General features: G+C 32.2%; 3 protein-coding genes across 3 annotated transcripts; 2 read left to right on the forward strand and 1 right to left on the reverse strand.

Annotated features, from left to right (window-relative positions):
• Positions 1-1,696: 1,696 nt before the first annotated feature.
• LOC112524688 (zinc finger protein JACKDAW-like) lies at positions 1,697-4,447 on the forward strand. The gene is made up of 3 exons (XM_025134633.1): positions 1,697-2,335; positions 2,868-3,267; positions 3,415-4,447. Exons 1-3 carry the CDS (start codon positions 2,185-2,187, stop codon positions 4,361-4,363), a joined length of 1,500 nt encoding a protein of 499 aa, XP_024990401.1. The 5' UTR covers positions 1,697-2,184; the 3' UTR covers positions 4,364-4,447.
• A 9,242-nt stretch (positions 4,448-13,689) lies between these two features.
• Positions 13,690-18,049, forward strand: LOC112510679 (dnaJ protein P58IPK homolog). The gene is made up of 9 exons (XM_025116047.1): positions 13,690-13,953; positions 14,723-14,888; positions 16,121-16,322; positions 16,427-16,587; positions 16,706-16,799; positions 16,879-17,091; positions 17,220-17,300; positions 17,385-17,603; positions 17,685-18,049. Exons 1-9 carry the CDS (start codon positions 13,824-13,826, stop codon positions 17,868-17,870), a joined length of 1,452 nt encoding a protein of 483 aa, XP_024971815.1. The 5' UTR covers positions 13,690-13,823; the 3' UTR covers positions 17,871-18,049.
• A 133-nt stretch (positions 18,050-18,182) lies between these two features.
• Positions 18,183-22,295, reverse strand: LOC112510663. The gene is made up of 8 exons (XM_025116046.1): positions 22,106-22,295; positions 20,464-20,970; positions 19,844-20,018; positions 19,328-19,637; positions 19,129-19,201; positions 18,966-19,056; positions 18,785-18,864; positions 18,183-18,657 (listed from the first exon to the last, which is right to left on the reverse strand). The coding sequence occupies exons 1-8, from the start codon at positions 22,172-22,174 to the stop codon at positions 18,340-18,342; spliced, it is 1,623 nt and encodes a 540-aa protein (XP_024971814.1). The 5' UTR covers positions 22,175-22,295; the 3' UTR covers positions 18,183-18,339.
• Between the last annotated feature and the right edge of the window lie 636 nt (positions 22,296-22,931).

The following is a 22,931-nucleotide window of genomic DNA, read 5'->3' on the forward strand; positions in this document are numbered from 1 at the left end:
GAGACCCCACAATCTCCAGACACAGGTATCACGGACTCAATCTCTTCTCTCTCATCTTCGTCTCCCTCGGGACCTTCAAACCCTAAGATTTCAAGACTTCTTTTAAAGGTCCAATCTTTAATTATGTAGTAATCATTTTCTAAAGGCAACACACTTTTATCAAATCACAGAGACACCAAGCAAACATCCCATAAATATTTTTACCCTTCTATCAAGCCCCATGTTTGGAATTATTTTATTGTTATGACTTTTGGTTTTTAATTAATACACCCATTATCATTTTTATATAACGGTTTTTTACTAATATTTTAATACAAAAGTGTTTTTTCTCATTTAAATTATTAGATAATAGTACGATATTCTTGAAAAAATTATTGAAGATGGTTATACTCATGTTCATTAATTATTAAGTATTGTCATTGAATTCGTACAAATTTATTTGCCATATTGTTTTAAGAGTACGTTTGTGTCGTTTGAAAACTCAAACATAATCGACGGTTGGATGAAATAATAGATAAGTGTGGTTTTATAATTTAAGACCCTAAATTGTAATAAATGAAGTTTTAACTGCTAAAACAATTCAAAAAGAATAAAAATAAAAATATATTTCAAATATCAATATTTCAAATTTTAAGTAATCATGCTATTGATATTACAAGTTGCAAAATCTATGTGTTTGAATAATTCAAACTTGGAATATGAAATGCATATATAAAATTCTAGAATATATATATATATATATATATATATATATATATGTGTGTGTGTATATAGAGAGAGAGAGATGAAAGAGGGATTGGTACCCAATTTTTGGATTCATACCACATTTCAAAACATTATATTGTTATTTTAATTATATGAGAATAATGTGATGATGACATTTTTAACCTATATTATGTGTACACATAAGTTTGTTAATCATTTCACCCATTTATTACAATAATAAAAAACTTAAAACATATCAGTATTTAAAATTTTACGAGTGATTACAGGTTTATATTTGAAAAAATCATTTTGTGGTCGATGATGTTATAATTGCATGTCTTAATTCAGAAATCAGTATTATCCAAAAAAATTGAAATTTAAATTGGTTATAAATGTTAGAATACTTACCGTGAAAATCATTTTTTGTATAAAATTTTATTTATAACAACGATTCTAAATCAATAATATTAATTAAACATGTTACCAAATCACCTTTTGTGCCATCCATTAATTGATTAAATTAAAATTTCTTGTATTAGTTAATGTAGGTGAATTTTAAACAATTTTAGGCCATTGAATTATATTCTCATGGTCTTCTAAAAAAATAAATAATAACTTCCCCTTCCCAAGCTATAGCTAGACTTTCTCTTGTTATGTGCATGTATACATGTGTAATTACATATATTAAATGCATTGAAAGGTACATGGTGTTGATAATAGGACTTTGAGGTGCGAAAACCTACAAATGACACACAACTCTACACATTCTGCTTACAAGCAGCTAACAGCCAATATACACACATGATATATATATATATATATATATACACACACACACACCCTCTGCCAGAGAGAGAGAGAGTGTGTGTCTGAGAGAGAAGAGAGAGAGAGGGGCAAGGGGGACCCAAGCAACTAAATCTATGGCTGACCGACTTTGAAAATAAGGGCTAAAGATAAAAGGATAGAAGACGAACAAAGAGTAAGCAAACTAAGCATCCACAAGGAGGAGAGAGAGAGAGATGAAATATTCTGTTTAGAGAGGTTGAAAGTATTGGGGTTTTCTTGTTTTTGGTGTTTTGTTAGTGATAAAAACACCAAAAAAACACAACAATTTAGTTATAAGTAAACTCCACCAGATCTCTCTTTCTGTCTGTAACAACAGTCTCTCTTTAGATTATTGCGGTTTTTGTTTGTTTGGTTGATTCAGCTTCTTCTTTCAGCTATCTTGTGTTTAAAAGTAAATTGTTTCTTAGTTCTTTTTTGGCACAATCCTACATATACTTCTCTTGGAAGTTTTGTTTGAATACATAAAACCAAAGTCTTTCTTGTGTTGTGTTGTGTTGCGTTTACTTACCTTCGTTTTTGTTTTCTAGTTTTGTTTTCAAAATCTTGTGGTTTGTTTTTCAAGTGCTTGCTAAACTACAAGCAAAGCTTTCAATCTTAATCTTAACTGAAAAGGCAACAAAAAGTTTTGAGGATATGATGTCTGGTCAGATGTTTCCTCTTCCTCTTCAAGATCATCACCATCATCACCATCAACCACCGCCATCAGCAGCAGCTCATGAAGCAAACCCTAATCCAAAACCCCTCTCCAATATCAAGAAGAAGAGAAATTTACCAGGCACCCCAGGTATGAAAACATATATCATCTTCTGTGTGTTTGTCAGTGTATTTCTGCCATTCCTTTTTCTTTCCACATGCATAAACATACACACATGTATGCATATAAATGTTTCAAGATTGCTTGTTTTTTTGTGAAGTTAGTATTGTTTGGCTCAATTAATTAATGAATATGAAGTTTGGGATGGCAAAAATGACTTGAATTCGAATGTCATAGTATCAATACAATTGAATTATGAAAGATGAATCGACGAGTCAATCAAAAATAATTAAGCTCTTGGACTTATTTGATTTTTTTAAAAAGTATGAACTGATTACTCAATCATCGGAGACTAAAGGGGTCCGTTTTATTTTGGAAATACTGTCTCTTTCTATTTTGAGTGTTAATCCAAAAACATTTTGGATCCATTTTCTTGGGGCTTGACTAGTATAATTAATTCAATCAATTTAATTTGTCAAAAGAGTTCATTTTTGGTGTTGATGTGATTAATCAGTTTTCAAATATTCTGCTTAATTATAATTTTGATTAAAAATCTAAACAGATCCAGATGCTGAAGTGATGGCACTTTCACCAAAATCACTGATGGCAACAAACCGATTTGTATGTGAAATCTGCAACAAAGGCTTCCAAAGAGACCAAAACCTGCAACTTCATCGGAGAGGTCACAATCTGCCTTGGAAGCTGAAGCAAAGGAACAACAAAGAACCCATCAAGAAGAAAGTCTACATTTGCCCAGAAAAATCTTGCGTCCATCACGATCCGTCTCGAGCACTTGGAGATCTCACCGGAATCAAGAAACATTTTAGCCGGAAGCATGGTGAGAAGAAGTGGAAGTGTGAAAAGTGTTCCAAGAAGTATGCAGTTCAATCTGACTGGAAAGCTCATTCCAAGACTTGTGGTACCAGAGAGTACAAGTGTGACTGTGGCACACTTTTCTCCAGGTGTGTTTTACTTATTAATTTCTTGAGAATCTTGGTTTTGTTTTGTTCCAAATCTTGAAATGAATGCTTGGAATTTAATGCATTTCTTCATTAAATGTGACTGATTTTGGAATGATGTTTATGTTTTATGTTTCTATTTTTGTTCAGGAAGGATAGTTTCATTACTCATCGGGCTTTTTGTGATGCATTGGCCGAAGAAAGTGTGAGACTCAATTCAGTGACATCGAATAGCCTCGGCTTGAAAAACGAAGGTTTGAACGAATCGGTGATAAACCCTAACCACCATCCTAGTTTCTCTCATGGGTTTTCTGGGATCACGCAATTCGGGTCTGGTTTCCGGCCTGATTTTGGGGATCAAAACAAGCCAAGATTGTCACTTTGGCTAGACCAAGCAAATTCCCAACTCAATCTTTCTCCAATAGATCAAATGTCAATGAACTCGAATCTTTACATGTCATCAAGCTCCGCAGGTTTAGCCGATATGGTTAATGTGTTTGGAAATTCATCTTCAATGGGAAATTTCACAAACCCCCACCAAGTGCCAAGTCTATCATTAACACCATTGACAGAAGGTCTAAAAGATGAAACCCTAGCTTCTATGTACTCAATAAACCAAACACATCAATCCCAATCCGAATCCACGGGTCCAATGTCAGCCACCGCACTCCTTCAGAAAGCGGCTCAAATGGGTTCAACCAGGAGCAACCCATCGATCTTTGGATCAAGTTTTGGGCTCATGAACTCCTCCTCCACTGCATCAAACACTGCAGTCAGTTTGGTGAACAACACCATGACTCCTCTCCCTCACATCACCGCTCAACTGCAAGTCTCGACTGCAATGAACAACAATTCATCGAATTCAAGTCCCCAAGGGAGCAATATCGACCACCAACAAATGATTATGCCAAGGAACGAAACGATGCCACGATTGAAGATGATGCAGCGGAGCTTTAGCGGAGTCGACAACGGATTAACAAGAGATTTCTTGGGTATGGGTGGAGAAGGTGGCCGGCCATTGTTGCCACAAGATCTAGTGAAGTTTGCATCTTATGGCTCGACCATGGGATCAATGAGGCAATTCGCTACCAATAATTAGATGTCTTAATTATGTTGCTTAATTAATTTGTATGTCTCAATTATCATGCGTGCTTAATGTAGCATAATAATATGTATTTATAGACTTCATTTTTGTCAATGTTTGCACACACAAAAAAAAAAAACACTTTTTACTTTCTTGTTCATGTCAATAGAGAAATTTATCAATGAGTTTTTATAATAAAAAGAAATAATAAATTATTTTTTATAAGATGCGAATTATATATTAAATTAATCTATGAATTAAAATATATTATAATTTTAATTTTCAGCGCCCTGTCTAAAAAAGATTTTGATTGTACAAAAACATCTTTTTATCAGTCTTGAAACAAGTTACTTTTTTTCTATCAAAATTGTGGAGAATTATTACTTGGGAGTCGAAAATACAAGTCAATGACACCAATTTTGAAGTTTAAATTTTAAAATAAATATAATTATGAAAAATGGACATAAAAATAATTTATAATTTGGACTTTTTCACTTGCATATTCTTTTGGTTGTTAAACAAATACAATGTCTTACGAGACGTATAAATCGACAAAAGTATTTTATTAACGATAAAATAAATCAAAAATTTTCACAAAATCAAAGTCATTTTAGTTAGTATTTAATAATAAATAAATATGCAAACTGAAATTGAATCTTGCTCGTCTTTTTCTTCTGACTGTTTGTATCATTAATATTATTTAAGTGTAATAGAATTAATTTATTGATCAATGTAATCATGATAAATATCGAACAAGTAAAGAAGGTGCGGAATGCACACTTATTTGAGTTTATTTTGATTTATGGGCGAAGCCCCTAAACAACAGGGGTCCGAGGGCAACGCCCCCGATGGCGGGGTCCAAGGACAGAGCCCCTGGTTGGGGTCGAAATCCGAGTAATATTGCTTTGTGAAAAATGTATCAGAAATCCGGATTTTAAATTTTAAACCCGGTTTTTGGCCTGGTTCTTTAAACCCGGTTTAGGGTTCAAAAAACTGTCGTTTTGACAGTTTCTGTATTCAATTTTTGGATTGGTCATTTTCGTCTTGAGAGGTACACAGATTCATGACAATTTTTGGATTCTCAGTTCTGTCAACCACTGAATTTTATCTGATTGAGATTTCAATTGTACTGTCGAAATACTTCAATCTGAATGTGATATACGACTTTTTGTGGATTCCAAGCAATTGAAAAACCCAAAATTTCTAACAGTATTTGTTTATCGTTACAATAAGAATCCTCCATGATATTAAATGGGTTGGCTTGGTTTGTAATAATGAATTGGATTTATTTGGAATTTAATTTAATTTGAATCCCATCAAATAACATTTTAAGAGGATGGTTGATATTTAATAGGATTCCCGTAACATTTACATTTTAAAATTAGTTTTTTTAATAACATATTTTTATAAAATATATACCATGAAAACATATGCTTTTTGCGAGTATTGACGAATGTCTGGAAATAGAGTAGAAATTTAAATGGGAGTTTGTGAAAAGGAAGGTGGGTCCGGGTCAGAATTATTGTGGGACCCAGGATGTGATGGAAATGGACTAAACCAAACAAAAGTCATTCTCAGTCTCATGTCCCATGGGGGATGCTTTTTTGTATTTCTTTTTGTTTTTCTTCATGTCGTGTGTTGTTTATCTTTTACCAAGAGAAATATCTTTTTTTTTTTATTATTTTTTTTTAATATTTAATTTCTCGCTCACCCAAAAAGTCAAACTAAAATTCTTGAAGCTGTTTTAGTCAACGTTTGTGGGATGTTTAAAAAGTGTCTTTGCGTTTAACTTTTGGGTTATGTATTGTGCGATACTTGTTTTGGCAAACCCATAATTTACCAAAAATTAAGTATTGTTTTCTTAACATATTCTAAACTCTTTAACAATTATATATGTTTTAACATGTAATAAAAGTTTAAATGCGTATATTTGATCAAATAATCATATACAAATATATACAAATATATATATATATACTAAGCGATCAAATACAAACCAAATCATTTATATAAATCGTACACATAATATCAATTTCATTCTAGAGGTAATTAATCTATAGACATGAAATTAAAAATATCAATGTTTTAAGTTTTTTTAACGTTTTTTACCGTAACTTTTTTTTTTTACCCTGTAATGTGTTGTAAAAGTAAAATAATTAGCTTGTATGAATTGCTTTTCATATTTCAGCTTTTGGTCCCGATTACCAATTTTTTATTTTTATTTTATTTTGCTTCTCCTCATGTGTCAACTCCAAGAAAGTAAAAAAGTTGGTCTTTTTTACCCAAATTAAGGTTAAATTATTATTTTATTCTTTTGTATTTTTTTATCCAAAAATGAATTACTAAATCTCTTTTATTAAATTATAGTTTGAGATCAAATGCCTTAGTTGGTTATTGCCCAATGACCACAAAAAAATCGTTACTATGTAGACCTGACATGTACCATACTTGATACGGGAATATCGTAATTAAGTGTTTTTTCGAGGTAAATCTTCATCTTCGTATCTTCTATTTTCAGGTATCGAAACAAACGTTTATACCTGGATTTCGAGAATAATTAGGAAAGATTGCCTTTCGAGAATATATGCATTTACTTGATGTGCGATTATATCTTATCAGTATGTGTAATGATAACTTCCATATAAAAATATAGAAATTAAGTTTTTTTTAATTTAAAGAAAATAATATAAAAGGATGAGTCGGCCTACAAGTTTAGGGCACTATTTGTGGGTTCGTGAAAATGTTTGATTGACTTTCCAATGCACTTTTGAGTAGTACTTTGCCCTATAGTTGTAGGTCAATATCTAACCATTATTATAAAATATATATATATATATATATATATATGATAGAAATGGTATTTTAATTTTTGAAATTTATTCAACTTAATTAAATCAATTTGCTTTGGTACTTGTTAATATGAACCCACCTATCAAGGATTTCCATTTTACCTTTTTGCCCTTTCTAAAAGGTTCCCTTTTTCAAGACTTGGATCCAAGGAAAGGAAAGGAACCATCTCCCACTAAATCAATTTAATTTAATTTAATTTAATTTAATAGATTATATTTATTTTAAAAATATATACAATGTCTACATGCTTCTTGTAAGGATATGATTTGGAGTTATTCGTATGGGACTTAAAAAGCCTGAAACAAGTAATATTTGAATCAAAGAAACCCAAATACATTTGATTATATATTCTATTAAGTATATATGATATGTTAAGAATCAAGTGTCTGAGATATATGTTAATGAGTACATAGTAATGGTTTTGCGTAACATAAAGCTGTAATAAATAATGCGTGTTGATGTATGTAGCATCGTGAAAGTATTACTTAACGGTTAATAGATGTAACACCTATGTTCCGTGTGGTTAAAGACGGGATATGTCACAATTGGTTTTAAAAAATCATTGCATTATATAAAACAGATAAGCTAATAAAATTTACCAAAAGATAATTACATAACCACAAACAAAGATAATGTGTCTCAAAATACGTTCCCAAATTACCGGTATATCTACATTAGTCATCAAAAGTTAACAAAAGTATGACGTAATGGGTTATCTTCAGTATTGTCATCTTCGTAGCTCTCACTCCAAAATCTCTGCTAAGTCATGTACCTGCTGAGGACAAGAAAATCCTGACTGAGCTTAATGCGCAGTGAACGGATAATAATAACTAAACAATGAATATGAGATAACAAGTTCAAAAGCAATTTATAACGTTAAGTGATCATCCAAAGAAAGTCAAAATTCCCCGAAGGCATGTCAAGGGTCTGAAACTACATCACGAGGACGCGTTGTTTCCAAAGGATGATCAGTCCTTTCGGGCATGAGTGAGAAAAGGGGTGAGAGCACAACAAAAAAATCCGATAACGGTTTTTAGGATCGATCCATGCGCTCTCTATTCGACCGGTACATAATCAAGTTCACCTTTAAGGACCATATAAGTGAGGATGTAATGATTGTTTTAACCATTGAAACATCTCAATACCGGTTCCCCCCAATATTGAGTCTATAGTAAAATGGCTCACAAATGATGCAAGCTAACAAGTCAAATGATCAAAATGATCTATGTTCTAAATAAAAATGTATATCATATTTTGAAAGGAAACAAAAGCTCAATAGCAATTGATGAGCACAATGAGAATTTGGGACCAATGTATTCGGATTAAGAAGTCTTATACAAATGGCTATCCCCGTGTCAAGTAATGTATGAAATCCGTACCCTAACCTAGTTTGACAATTAAAGCACGATCAAACGAAAATTCACGATCAAGTTTGACTTGATCGCGTGCCTAACGAATGCATAAACGAGTTACTATTTACAAATCATAAAAAGTATAACATAATTATTCTAATAAAATTAATCATGCCTTAATGTACTTAAACAATGTAGACTTCAAGAGGGACAGCCGGATACGAATTGAAAACTCAAACGTAAAACTTAGTCTTATGTTCTTTCGATCCAATTGACCAAAACCTTCTTTTCTTAACAACCTAAATTAATAGATTCTAGACCATAATATAACTTATTAGAGTTTGGGTCAAATAACAATGAATTTTAAAACTTGAAATAAATTAATTTCATGCAAAAATGAAATAAATAAAAACACAGGGACCAAAACTGTCAATAATCGAAAGTGCAGCCATAACACAGGGATCCGGATGTATGACCCATTTCAGCCCAGCTCTTTTAATAAAAACTAGTGTGGTAACCCCGTATTATACGTTGTAGCATGAGTATTTTAGTTAATGATTCGAAAATATAAATATATGTTAGTTATTAATAAAATAATCAATAAATAGTATTTAAATAATTCAAAAAAATTAATAAAATCTAATTAATGAAATTCTAATACACACACACACATATATATATATATATATAGAGAGAGAGAGAGAGATTTGTTTAGAAATAAAGATATAGAATTAAATAAAATGAGTAATAATATTTTTTTTGTAGATAAGAGCTAAAATTAGGTAATAAAAGTTTGAATAAATAAAGAACGGTGTAAACATACCAAAGAAAGAAAGTTGTTAACAGGAATGAAGAAATTTGAAAAGAAATAAAGCAAAGATGTAAGTTTCAGTTTGGATGTTGTTGGTGGTGTGCATCAAAAATTGTACTTTATGCATGTGAAGTTGTAATAAAAAGATTTTTGAAATTTATGCATAGAAGGGTAGTACATTGGGCTTTATAGGTTGCGTTTAAAACTTTTGGTCTAAATGCTTATTAATGTAGCATAGATATACATATATCTGTGTGTGTGTTTGAGGGGGGATAATAAATTGATAATCAAATGAGAACGACAAAAATGTTACAAATTTATAAGAATTGATATAAAATAATAATTTTTTGCATTATGTTTTTCATCAGAAACTATGATTTAAGATATTATTTTTATATATTTTTGTGTTCACTCTATAAAAAAATTACATGTGATTTTTTTTGTTCACTTACACCATCTCCAACCAACACTAAAACCCAAAAAAAAAACAAGGATAAAAACGTTGGTCCATATTTGAAGATCAACAAATTAAGTCTCTATAATCAAATATTAATATTTTATTTAATTTTTATAATTATATATATATATATATTGATTAATAGTTTAATACATTAAGTAATATTTTTTTAATTAAGTTTATAATTTAGTTATTTTGTGTTTGCAAATTGTAAATTATATTTAAATAATTATTTTGTTTTATTAAAAATTAAAATTAGTATAAACTAAAATATGAATAATATTATATTCAACAAAATGAAATTTAAACATTACATTTGTATGAATGTTTTAAAAAACATAATCGATTGTTTTTCTTGATAGCAATTATGCTGAAGAAGTTGAATAGTTGATAGGTTAAACCAAAAAAAATATCATTCATTATGAAACATACAATTTGTCTATAGGGGCATAAAAATCTTCAACTTAATTAGTATTTTAAAAACTAAAAAAGGAAGATAAAAGATAAAAGAGTTCATAGCCTTTAAAAGAGGTCATGTCATACATAATAGTTTCCCCTTTTATATACTGAGGAGCGATCAATTGCAAATCACACTCATTTGTGAAAACCTTACAAACATCTCATTCATCAATTTTTTTTTATCAATGGTCAAGATTAAATGTGTTTATATTAGAAAATAGAAAAGAAAATAAAAATAAAAATTTAATTTTTAATTAAAAAAAGGGCAAAAATTGTCAAAATTTTAATTTGTATGATTTTGTAAACGAGATAACAATATCGTGGATATCCTAACATTAATGAAACAAAATCATTGTTTTGAAATCTCTATATATCATTTTATCATTACAAATATTTTAACCAAAAATGTTAGAATAATCTGACAAATTATATGTTTGATGAAAACTATCTTCATTTTATGATTAAATATTATAAATAAAATAACATTAAAGTAAGGAGCAATGAAACTAGGTATATCCTAATAAATTATAAAATATAAAAACATACTTTAATCAACAAAAAATAATGAAACCTTTTGAATACTAAATGAAATATCTTGTTTCATTAAATGAATGAATTAGATTGTTTCACCGTTTATGTTATGAACTCATGTAACTCTTTGTCACCTACAATGAAAGATGGACCATTTGACATGTAGTAGTGAACGATATATGAAACTATTTCATTAACAATTATTGAGGTAGGATTGGACTCTTAATAATTTATAATCAAACTAATTTTAAAACAAGAGATATTCTAATAAACGATGAAACATATAAAAAATGAAACATTTTTTAAAATTGAATGAAATATTTTGAAAACTGAATACTTTATTTTCGCAAGTGAAACTTTTTTCATGCATAAAACGTTTCGAAATATTAATAAATTAAATTCATCAGTAAAATTGTGTTCATGGTCACTATTGACCATAACATTCGTTTCATTACTCAAACTACATATATTTTTTCAAATGAAACGAAATCAGATTTCATATTGTAGTGTTTTTACAATTCATATTTTAATAAGTATAACTTAATAAAATAATAAAAACTATTAATGGTAAAAAAATTATATTAAGAAAAAGTGATTTACCACCTTCTATATTTAATGTTTCTATTATTACGTTTCCATAATTAAGAGTAATTATTACCTTCTAATATTAACCAGTATACAATCAAATGACCATTATACCCTTATTTGTTAAAATTAACGAAAAAAACAGAATATTCCTATTGGTCGAAAATGGTTTGCATAGTTTTTATGAACTGGACGGTTTGTAATGTAACTCTCTCTCTCTCTATCTCTCTGTATATATATATATATATATATATATATATATATATATATATATATATATTTTATATATTTATATATTTCTTTTCTTAAAATCTTACATTTCACTCATTTGTCATTCATGAAATTAAAACAGACTAAATTTATATTTATTTATTCAAATTCATACTCCTTATCTGATAATGCGCATTCATATCATTGATGAACAAAGATGAGACGTGTGATATTGAAACATCCGAATTGTATTCCCATTTTTCTTCTTCTTAACCCATCAACATGGTGAATCGGATATGCAATAGACTAGGGCTGATTTCATTCAGAATTCAACCCTCTCTAATACATATTTGTACGAGACTTGCATTAATATACTTTGGTTTTAGTATTACCCAATAATTTAAATAATTATTTTGAACATATTTTTGTTTTAAGTTTCAGGTTTTTATACGATACCTATTTTGACACTTAAACTTAAAATTAAGACCTAATTTGCTATTGTTGATGCATATATCTCAACAATCATTAAATCAATCAAGCCTATTAATTTAATTCAAACAAAAGTCAAGATGATTATACCCAATCAAGCTTAAACTTGTTCCTCGAGTCTTTTTTGAACATAGTTTTCTCACCTTAAAGCTTGATGGTTCGTGAAACCAACTGGTTAACAATGATCGATTAAGAGATGGCTAGCTATACACGGAAGAACGTTCCAGGAGGAGCTTCATATCATCTATCAACTAACATGTATCTCAAGGTAGCTCAAATGGTAAGTTTTTATATATGCTCGTTGGATTTCCAATTTAAGTCCCCCAAGAGACCACCAGAGTACATGTAGAGAATGTTTTATATAAACCATAATTCTGACAAAATATTCAAACCATACCAACGCTTATATTATATTAAGAAACAATCGAAATATTTATAAACAATAATCATGATTCATTCACTATGTCGAGATATTTATGAAAGATGACAAAAGTTGATTCATTATGATCATGACTTTGGATTATGAAACCATATATTTATTAGAATAGATGGATGGTTAAGATTTATTTGTATATTTTATAATAATTACAATGATTTTTATTTGAAATTTCTTACATACATATATTTATTTCATCACAAATATACATTTATTTTCAATTATTTTATTTATAATTTTCCTATAAACTAAGTATTAAAGAAGCTAAGAATGACCGATTTTTAATGGCTAGAAGGGTACTCATGTACACAGTGAGATACATCTCAATTTTAACGTTTCATTTTATTCTGTCTATGTCGTTATAATACGGTTTTATGTGGTTTTGAGAATACGACAATGTTTTTATTTTGAATAAAATATAAATTTGAAGATATCATAAAAAAATTTAAAAAATCGATATTAGTATCAAATTAAGTATTTAAAAGTTTCATTTTTCTGTATAATTTTTTTAATTCAATTTTTTTTATTATAATTTAATTTAGAAATAACAAAGTAATTTATTTTTAATTTAATAATATAATTTTTTATAAAGATAATAGTTAAGTCTTCTGCTGGAACTCAATGATTATCCTAACTATATTTTAATTTTTTCATATTTAAAAATAAGATATTTATCATGTATTTGATTATGTTTATCTGTAATTTGTTACACAAATTTAGATATAGAACTTTAATAAGTTATAATTACGCACAATTTATTTGTAATATTAAATTTTAAGTAATATACATCAATAAACAATACTTCATGGTTTTTAAAAGTTTTTAATAAATATTTTATAATATAGTATAGATTATTTTAAATATGATAACTAAAATCACTTACGTAATCGATTATTTTAATGGGCCCAATTTGCTGAAAAACCAAAACATCAACTCAACTTGCGACTTAAGGCCTTAGGGGAGGGCTATGAACATGGGCCTGCTGAGCTTGTACTTGTAGTGTAGAGTGTAGACTGTAGGATGATAATACATTTTAATTTTATTATATAATTATTTTTTTGTTTGAAGATAAAGTTAATTTTATTTATTATCCTGCGTGGCAATCATTGTTTTGGTCAGCCAATGGTTTTCCAAATGAGTTACACATGTGACTCTCTGATTGGTTAGGCTAACGTGGAATGACATTCCAATCCTTGCAACACATCAACCCCTCCAAAAACACATAGAACAGAGAATCCTCCTTCGAATCATCCCACGTATTGGATTCGAAGCTACATACACACAGTACTGCGATCATGAAGATATTGAAAATGGTGTCAGCCATGGATTTGGTAGCATGGAGAGGCTTCTTCTACTCTATATTCATACTTCACTTCGTCTTCGCCTGCCAACTCCTTCTGCTCCAACCACTCGTTTCTGCCCTAGGTACTTTGCTGCTTCATTTTTTTGATTTGTCTGATTTGGTGTTTGCGATTGGAGTTTATTTTTAAATCAGATCACGGTTGGACTTCTGCTGTGTTCTGATTGAGATATAATATGAGATCATCTAGTTACTGACACGTTCCTTGAAAGTTAGTACTTCTTTGTATGTTAAGTATACTAATGTAGTATTTTGGGGAACGAAAGTTTCGATTTCGGAATTGGTGATTTGGAGGTGTAGTTCAAAATTTTGAATTGATTCTGTTCGTTTTGGGATTTCAAGCCCTGGAATTAGAGCACGCTTATTGTGTCATTTTTAGCTGCGAAATTGAGTACGAGTGAATAAAGTGGATTCATTGTTTTATTTATGGGTTGTTAATCTTTCTAGTATCGGATACTCGATTAGGTTTTTAGATCTCCTGCCCTTTGTAAATAAGTATTTAGCTTTCTTACAAAACGGGTTTTGACATTTGTAAGAACCATTTTCGCGAATGTAAATGTTACCAATTCTTTTTTGATGGAATGAGGTTCAATACAGACAGCCCTTCACTTGAATACACTTGATTACAAACGCAAAGGCGTTTGGATCCATGCACAGTTGACTAGTTGAGCGTGGCTATGGCCTGCCACACCTGTAAATTTTGGGAGTTGAATAATGGTGCTTTGAGTTGCTTGAGTTGATTCTTATTAGCTGCCATATGTGATTTGTCTGGTCTTGTGCTCCTCAGCTGAAACCGTGTGATGTATTGTTCACTTTTATGTTATGGCCATGCAGATGGAAAATCTGGTGATACTGCTGAGTTGTTTGAGAGGGTTTCACATAGTATAAAAGTGAAACGTTATAGCGAGGCAATCAATGATCTTAATGCCGCCATAGAAGCTGATCCGTCACTTTCAGAAGCATACTGGCGGCGGGCTTCAGTTCTTCGTCAGTTGGGCAGGTTCGTGTTTGAGCTTTGAGTTCATAAAATATAATATTCCTCGCAGAAATTCAAATTATGTTGTTTTGCCATCTTATGAGAACAAGAATCCTGGTCCCGTTGTATGTTAACGAAGGGAGGAAGAAACCTGGCATTTTAGCTCATGTGTGGTGGATTAGATGTTGGGAAAAACTATATAGACCTTCTGGATATTGTTTGATGTTGCTGACTTGAGGAAACATATCATTACAAACCTTCCCCATGATCCAACATTTCATTTATCTTCTCTAAATCGAAGGGTCCATCGCTTAGTTCTCATTTGTTTTCTGCCACATTGCTTCTCATGGTTTGCTATTTCGTGGAACACCACATGACAGTCTTTTGGGATCGGTATGCTTTACCCATCAGCAACTTAGTGAAGACTCTGGCCTTGGTGATGGATCCTCAATTCAATGATATTGGGTTGATTTTTTGGGGATTGCATCTTTAATTGTTGCAATGAGTCTAAATCAACGCAATGTTGCTTATCCTCTTCATTTGGATAAATATGGGACTAGTCATTCTTATTAGACATTTTTTTGTGATAAGAATTAAAATAAATATCAGATAGCTTAGTGAGCCAACCTACAGCTACCTCCCCACATCCCTAGATCAAATTTAAAAATTATCATCCCATAGCATCCTTGCTGTTATCTTCCCCAAAGCTTCATTTGCACATCATGTCAAGATTATCATTAAATAATGTTGGTTATTAGTTATAACTTTTATATGGTCTCTTCCTATTAAATTGGAGATCCTCTATGTTTTATTTTTTTCAAATCTTTCCTTGTGAATTCAGTTCCATTTTCACTGTACGATCCACCCTCCAAGTATGGACGTCCTTGTAGAGATGTTCAATGTTATATTGCAAGGACTCTCCTCCAACCCTGTCTAGAAAAACCAAATAGTTGCACGGAACTAGGGATTCTCTTGTTTGCTCTTTTTCAAAGAAAAAGGATCCACTTGTTTGCTCATTGGAAAATGTATGTGGTGGTTAGTAAGGGGAAGGGAGCAAGTATAGTATTAGAAGGTAAATATTACTGTCTATGTGTTCCTCCCCATTTCTATGATTCTGCTTATCTTGCATCATTCATTGTTAAATTTTGTCACCCTTTGTTTCTATATATTTCTTAAGAACAACTAAAACTATACATAACTTCACATAGTTCCTGATTGGAAACATATATGATTCAGGCGATTTTTGGCTAATGTAGATATGAGGAATCTGAGAAGAGCTACAAAAAGTTTCTTGAAATGAAACCTGGAAATTCAGTTGTTGAGAAGGAGCTTTCTCAATTGCATCAAGCATGGAGTGCTTTAGATACAGCCAGCAATCTCTTCGATTCAGGCGATTATATAAAAGCTTTGGATTTCATTGATAAGGTGGTACTTATTTTTTCTCCTGCATGCTCACAGGTACCAATTGGAACACTCTTAACATTATGCAATAATCATAGCCTATTTGTTTCTTTTTCTGCATTTCCTTGTATTTACTTCTTACATTTTTGTTCGAGTTGCAGGCCAAACTACTAAAGGTGAAGTTATTACTAGCTGCTAAGGATTATGCAGGGGTCATATCAGAGGCAGGATATATACTTAAAGAGGATGAGGATAATCTAGAGGCATTACTGCTCCGTGGTCGTGCCTATTATTATTTAGCTGATCATGATGTTGCTACAAGGTGTTCTTTACTACACATTATCTGAAACATAAATGAAATTGAATAGAAAATGGATAAGACGGTAACTTCTTTAGCTTTATAAGATTTCGTAAAATATTTAATATCATTCTTTTCTCAGACATTACCAGAAAGGGCTCCGCCTTGATCCAGAGCACAGTGAATTGAAGAAAGCATATTTTGGGTTGAAGAATCTACTAAAAAAGACAAAAAATGTAATCCCATTTGGTGATTATCAGTTAATCAGGTCTATATCCTGGTCTGACTTTTGTCCCAAAAACTTCTTTTTTGCAGGCAGAAGAAAATGAAAAGAAGGGCAAGCTGCGTGTTGCTGTGGAGGACTACAAGGCAGCCCTTGCTTTAGACCCTGATCATTTGGCTCACAATGTGCATCTCCATTTTGGGTTGTGTAAGCTTTTGGTTAAGCTTGGTAGAGGAAAGGATGCCCTCAATGCTTGCACACAAGTTCTCACCATTGATGAAGAGAATGTTGAAGCTTTGGTTCAGGTCCCGTTCGTTAATGTCTCAATCTCAATATACAAGATGTAGAAAACTTAATCTGAATGTTCTTTGCCTAACTAGTATAGCTTATTTGAAATGCTATAATTCGACTGATTTGAATCCATTTTTCTCAGAGAGGTGAAGCCAAGTTATTGACAGAAGATTGGGAAGGAGCTGTTGCAGATATGAAGTCGGCTGCAGAAAAATCTCCACAGGTTAGATATGATTTGACATTTCTACTTTGAACCCATTTTATCCATGTTTTTGTAACGATTGTTATTGGCATGTGAATTTTGAAGGACATGAGCATTCGGGAAGCCGTTATGAAGGCTGAGAAAGCTTTGAAATTAAGCCAACGGAAGGATTGGTACAAGATTTTGGGTGTTTCAAAGACTGCATCCATATCAGAGATCAAACGAGCTTATAAAAAACTAGCCTTGCAATGGCACCCGGATAAGAACGTCGACAATAGAGAAGAAGCAGAGAACAAATTTCGAGAAATAGCTGCTGCATATGAGGTTCTTTCTCCACCCTTCATCTTCTTGCATTTTCACTTGAGGAAATTGTTTGATCGTTTAAATCATGAATCTTAATTACAGATCCTTGGCGACGATGACAAGCGTATAAAATACGATAACGGGGAAGACATCGAGGAGGGCATGAATATGGGTGGTGGTGGTGGGTTTAACCCTTTCGGTGCAGGTGGTTTTGGTGGCGGTGGTGGTTACACATTTCATTTTGAAGGAGGCTTTCCTGGTGGTGGATTCGGCGGTTTCCACATGTAACTTATGGGTTTTGTACTTTCTTGGTCGCTTCCCATCAACAGGCCATCGATACAACTAACTTACCCCGGGTTAATAGCAGAAGAATGTCGTAGGAAATTGATATTTCGGTTATGATGATTCCTTGTTTCTTTTGTTAAAATATGCAATCAACGACCACAGACATGTTGAGTTTGTTAGGTATTTTTGTTGTGATATTATACGAAATCGCGAGGCTTGAATCAGAGGAGTTGTTATCAGGTTTTCCAGCCAATCTACAAGATTGTGGATTTTGATACATTCGATTTCATCTGTAGTTTGGTTTTCATCGTCTCGTTCTTAAAATGCAGACTCCATTGAACCAATACTCAAGATATCCTTAGAATATGCCAAGTAATGGGATTCTATACAATCTCAGCTTTTGGTCATAAATAAGCAACAATGACTACAAATTTTCTAACTTAAGGAGCTTGTGCAGAAACAAGCGAACCCGTTACGTTCCAGATTGTTGATCCGAGGCTCTGGCTTGATCTCTTTGAAGGTCAGGTGCATGGCCAGTTTCTGTAGGCTGCTGAGGCTGTATTGCCTCCATTGAACCATCTTGCTGGTGAAGCTGGTCTTGTGGTACATCAGCTGGTTCTGAAGATTCTTGAGGCTGTCTGGTTTCTGGGGTCCCCTGAGGCTGGTTTGACCGGTCATGCCAACTTCTCCTCCATTTCAAGAATTCATAAATGATCGAAGTTGCACACATTGCACCACCGAAACCAGCAAATGTAGCAAGCAAAACTGATAGAACCCCTTGCACATGAAGCTGCAAATTTTGCACATTTTAAAGGATTAAATAGAAATATCTGATGCTAAAACTTGCGACCTTCATATCACAATTCTAGAATTTCAAATATTAAACAGCTGCTGATTTCTGCATTGAAATCGCTTACCGTTGAGTAGAAAACATGTGCAAAGCCAACCACTAGAGCGAACTGGATGAATGCGTAAATCCATGCATACCGTCTCTTCACTGGACATAAATTGCAGAACTTTAATTCCATTGAATTATTCGACTATCCAAATGTTGCAATCTTTTGGGATTGAACGAAAAAGTGAAATTGACGAAAATACCCATTGTTGTTGATGTCATTGATGCAAGGAGACCCAATATGCAAGAAAAAGGCAGAGATATAGCAATTGCACCAGAACCCATTTTTGTTACCTTTTCCAAAAAGAGATCAATCAGGATCACTGATAAGCTTTAAAAAGATAAGATTTAGGGTTCTTGACATACCAAAAGTTGCTCCAAGAAACAAAAGTAAGCAAGCATGCTCACAATCACAAGAACAGGTACATCCTGCCACACCCTGATACACCCTTTCGCCTCATTAGTTACACATACATACATACATATACATACACACATATATATATATATATATATATATATATATATCCAAGAATCATGTGTTTTTATGTGTTAGAAATGTTACCTGTATCGAGGAACTTCATACTGATGCATAGCTCCATTTGCACGCATAACACGGCTTTGAGATCTCTGAATTCGTAAAAGAGTAACAGGTAGGTTCTTAACTTCTTGCTTGCAAACCTCACAAGTTTTGTTTCCTTTGATGCTAAACCACTTTATGGCACATTCTTGATGGGCTAGGGCAAGCTCTCCTCTGCAGTTGCATTCCATTTTAAGGGTATCATCAGCACCTTCCCGCAGTTCCACCATACAGATTCTGCAGACAGCTTCTTCTTCTGCAATATCCTCACCCTCTTTCTGATGATGATTTCCATCTGAAGTGTACACACACTACTCAATGACTATGTTATTTGTGTAATATATACTATCCAAACAGATCATTGATTTTGATGCCCACTAGTTGTGCCTACTTATTTTTTCTTTTAAAATGCTTCAATCCTTTTGTTGGATGATGTGAACCAAGATAAGCTAGCAAGTATGAAGTATCTTCTATACAAGAGATCTCAGAACTCAGATTTACCAGCTTCGACTGTAGGATTCACATTTAGGGTGGGATCAGTTCCTTGTACGACTTTTGGAGTAGTTGGAACTATCCGAAATACACCACCTACAGACTCTATTTCCCCTATGCTTCCATCTTTAATCAAAACAGGAACAGAATGCGAACGATGCATTGGGCGTTGGATCCAACCTTTCTGTAAAGAATTGAATTAAACAGCAGCTAAAGTAAAGGGGTGAACAAAGTCAACAGAAAGGAGGATATAAATAAAAATTTCTTGCAAAACACAAACATATACGTTTATCTGTAATAACCCTTTTAACAGCCTCTAAAAAGTAACTTATCTCTAAAAACCCTTATCACAGAACCCCCATAAATTGCTTCTGATGGTATTTTAAGGACTTAATAAGATTTTAGGACAATCTTGAGGGCAAGAAAAGTCTTTAAACTGGTGTTGGCCTCTAATTAAGAAGAAAAGAGGTAACAGTAATGATTCCCACTACAAACACACTGCAACTACAAGATTTTCTTGAGAAATGGTACCCTCAACTTCTATCAACATGTTTGATATTAAAAAAGATAACATAAATGTATAAGCTCCCAAGATCTAAGGAAAGTATATGGATTAAAGATGTACTTACTTCCATGGTGTTTCTTCCATGCATAGACTCTGGATTCGAGTGAGCAATAGGAGTTACGGGTAAAGATGATGTTCTTTTCGTTCTGGATGCAAATAGTTTTGTAAGAGATAAAGTTCTAGACATTTTAGTGTTCCTTCTCATCTCTGATGGTGAGCCTCCAAGGGCTTGGATTGCAGCCTTCTCAATATCTGAAGTTCTGTTCCTAAATTTGAAGCTCAATTTAGGAATGAGGCTTTTGATGGATGATTTACCTTTAGGACTTGATGGTTCGTTAAATCTGGCATACGCATAAGTAGGGCTACGCAATGGAGAAAAGTTGACTCTTTTTGGAGTTTGTTGTGGTGTTGATGGCATGTTCATCTTCACGTCATCTTTTGCAAAGTTATCAAAGGTTCTTTCTGGTATCTCCAACACCAGGTGTTGTGGCTTTGAATGTTGATCACCTGTAGTGATTTCAGTTATTTCGCAGTTTGTGGCATCTTCACTCATTTCACTTGTTTGACCAACCTACATATATGCCAATGTAACTAGAATCACATGTGAATGAACCCAATTTTATCAAGAAATATCCCTTTAGTATCAAAAGTCCCTCAAATCTCAGAGAAGAGTTCATGTTTGACTACTACTTCTAAACTTCCAAGAATCTTGATTCTCTTTTAGGAGACAAGTATTGGACATAGAAGCTAGAAATGAAGGGGAGTGTGATCAACTGTGCAATATGTTAAAAATTATGTCCATAAAGTTTTGTACAGAATCTTTCAACAGAAACCTGGCAGAGGATCAAGAACACAAGAAAGGGAGATGTTTAACAACATGGAAGTTATCAAAAGATCTCAAAGCATCAAAACCCAATTCCCAGGAACCAAAATATCATTTAATTGTTACATTCACACAAATTCCCATGATCTTATGTGCGTTGAATAAACCATTGTCTGAGTTCTCAGTGTCTCTGTGTGCGTTTATGTGGGAACCCCAACAAAATTTACATCAAAATACACCATCTTTATGAGTAATATTGCACACAAATTCAAAAAAAAAATGGATGAAAATTCTGCAAAAGTCAAAAGAAAATTCAGGAGACTCCCATATCATACAATTCAATTTCATCAACCTATAATCTATACACATAAGTGTGTTCCCTATGCGACTTGCTCTTTTTGTGTGAAAAAACTGAGAGATTTTTCAAGAAACCCTTAAAAGATCTGAAGAAACCCAATTCTTAAAACGACAAAATTGTTGCAGTAATGAAAATTCTCATCATCATATCTCTTATCTGAGCTATTGTTACCTGACTAACCGAGTGAGTGAGTTTGTGTGTTTATGTGTGACACGCAGTCATGGAAACCCACCAAAACTTACATTAAAAGACACCATCTTTTATGGGTAAGTTTTGCACAAATTCAGAAAAAAAGATGAACAAAAAACCCCTCAGATCTTCCAATTCAATCATCAACCTATATCCACAAGTACGTTCCCTACTCCACTTAGCATGTATGATTATGTGAGACACCCTCCAGAATTTACCTCAAAAGGCAGTATTTTTTTGGGTAAAAGTTTGAAATTTGAGAAGAAAAAAAGAGCTCCCAGATCATACAATGCAAAATAAGTAGCAATAACTCAGAGATATTGCATTTGAAGATACCTTATGACTCAAAGGAGGTGGAAGATCACTATTGAGAGCTTCTTTATGATCAGCACTCGCTGTAGCCATTGCTGAATGATTTGGCTTCAATAAGTGAATGTTTTTATATGTACATGTGTATGTATATACATATGCATAGATATGAGAAGCGGTGATGGTGGAAAAATTATGGAGAAACAGAGACGCAAACCCTGTAAAAACCTCTGAAAATGTTGGTAATAAAAAATGGAGAGTGGGAGTTGGATAATTGTGAGCCAACGACATCATCGACCTACAGTCCCGTTTCTGAAATTTTTTTAGGCCCTCAGACGAACATAAAAATAAGGGTCCCATTGCAAGTAATAAGGCTTTTAGTAACCATTTTTATTATCGTTAAAAGTCTGTTTATCATTAGAAAGAGTATATAACAACAATATGTCATCGTTAAAAGGCGTATCGTCAAAGCTCATTTTTCCTGTAGTGACCTTCGGTAATAAATGTTTTTCATTAGTATAAAATTGAGTACAAAAAATGCTAATAATTTACTGAGTAAAAAAATCTTATTTATTTTTATTATAGATATATAAAAGAGTACTTAAATTTACGTACTTTTTATTATGTAATTTTAAACCAAGAGTATATAAACTATGGTTGATAAATTTTTATAAAAAGTAAGAAATTTTTACTTTATAACAAGAAATATGTGTTATTTTAATACAAAAAGAGATTTCGTGTTAATGAAATAAACGTGAGGTCAATGAGAGATAAATAATAAAGAAGGTTATCAAGGTTTTCTAGACAAGTAGACAAATGAAGATCAATAAGAATATGAAAGAAAAGATGATCT

Source organism: Cynara cardunculus (genome assembly GCF_001531365.2).
Source record: "Cynara cardunculus var. scolymus isolate 2C chromosome LG 1, CcrdV1, whole genome shotgun sequence".
Taxonomy (NCBI): Eukaryota; Viridiplantae; Streptophyta; class Magnoliopsida; order Asterales; family Asteraceae; genus Cynara; species Cynara cardunculus.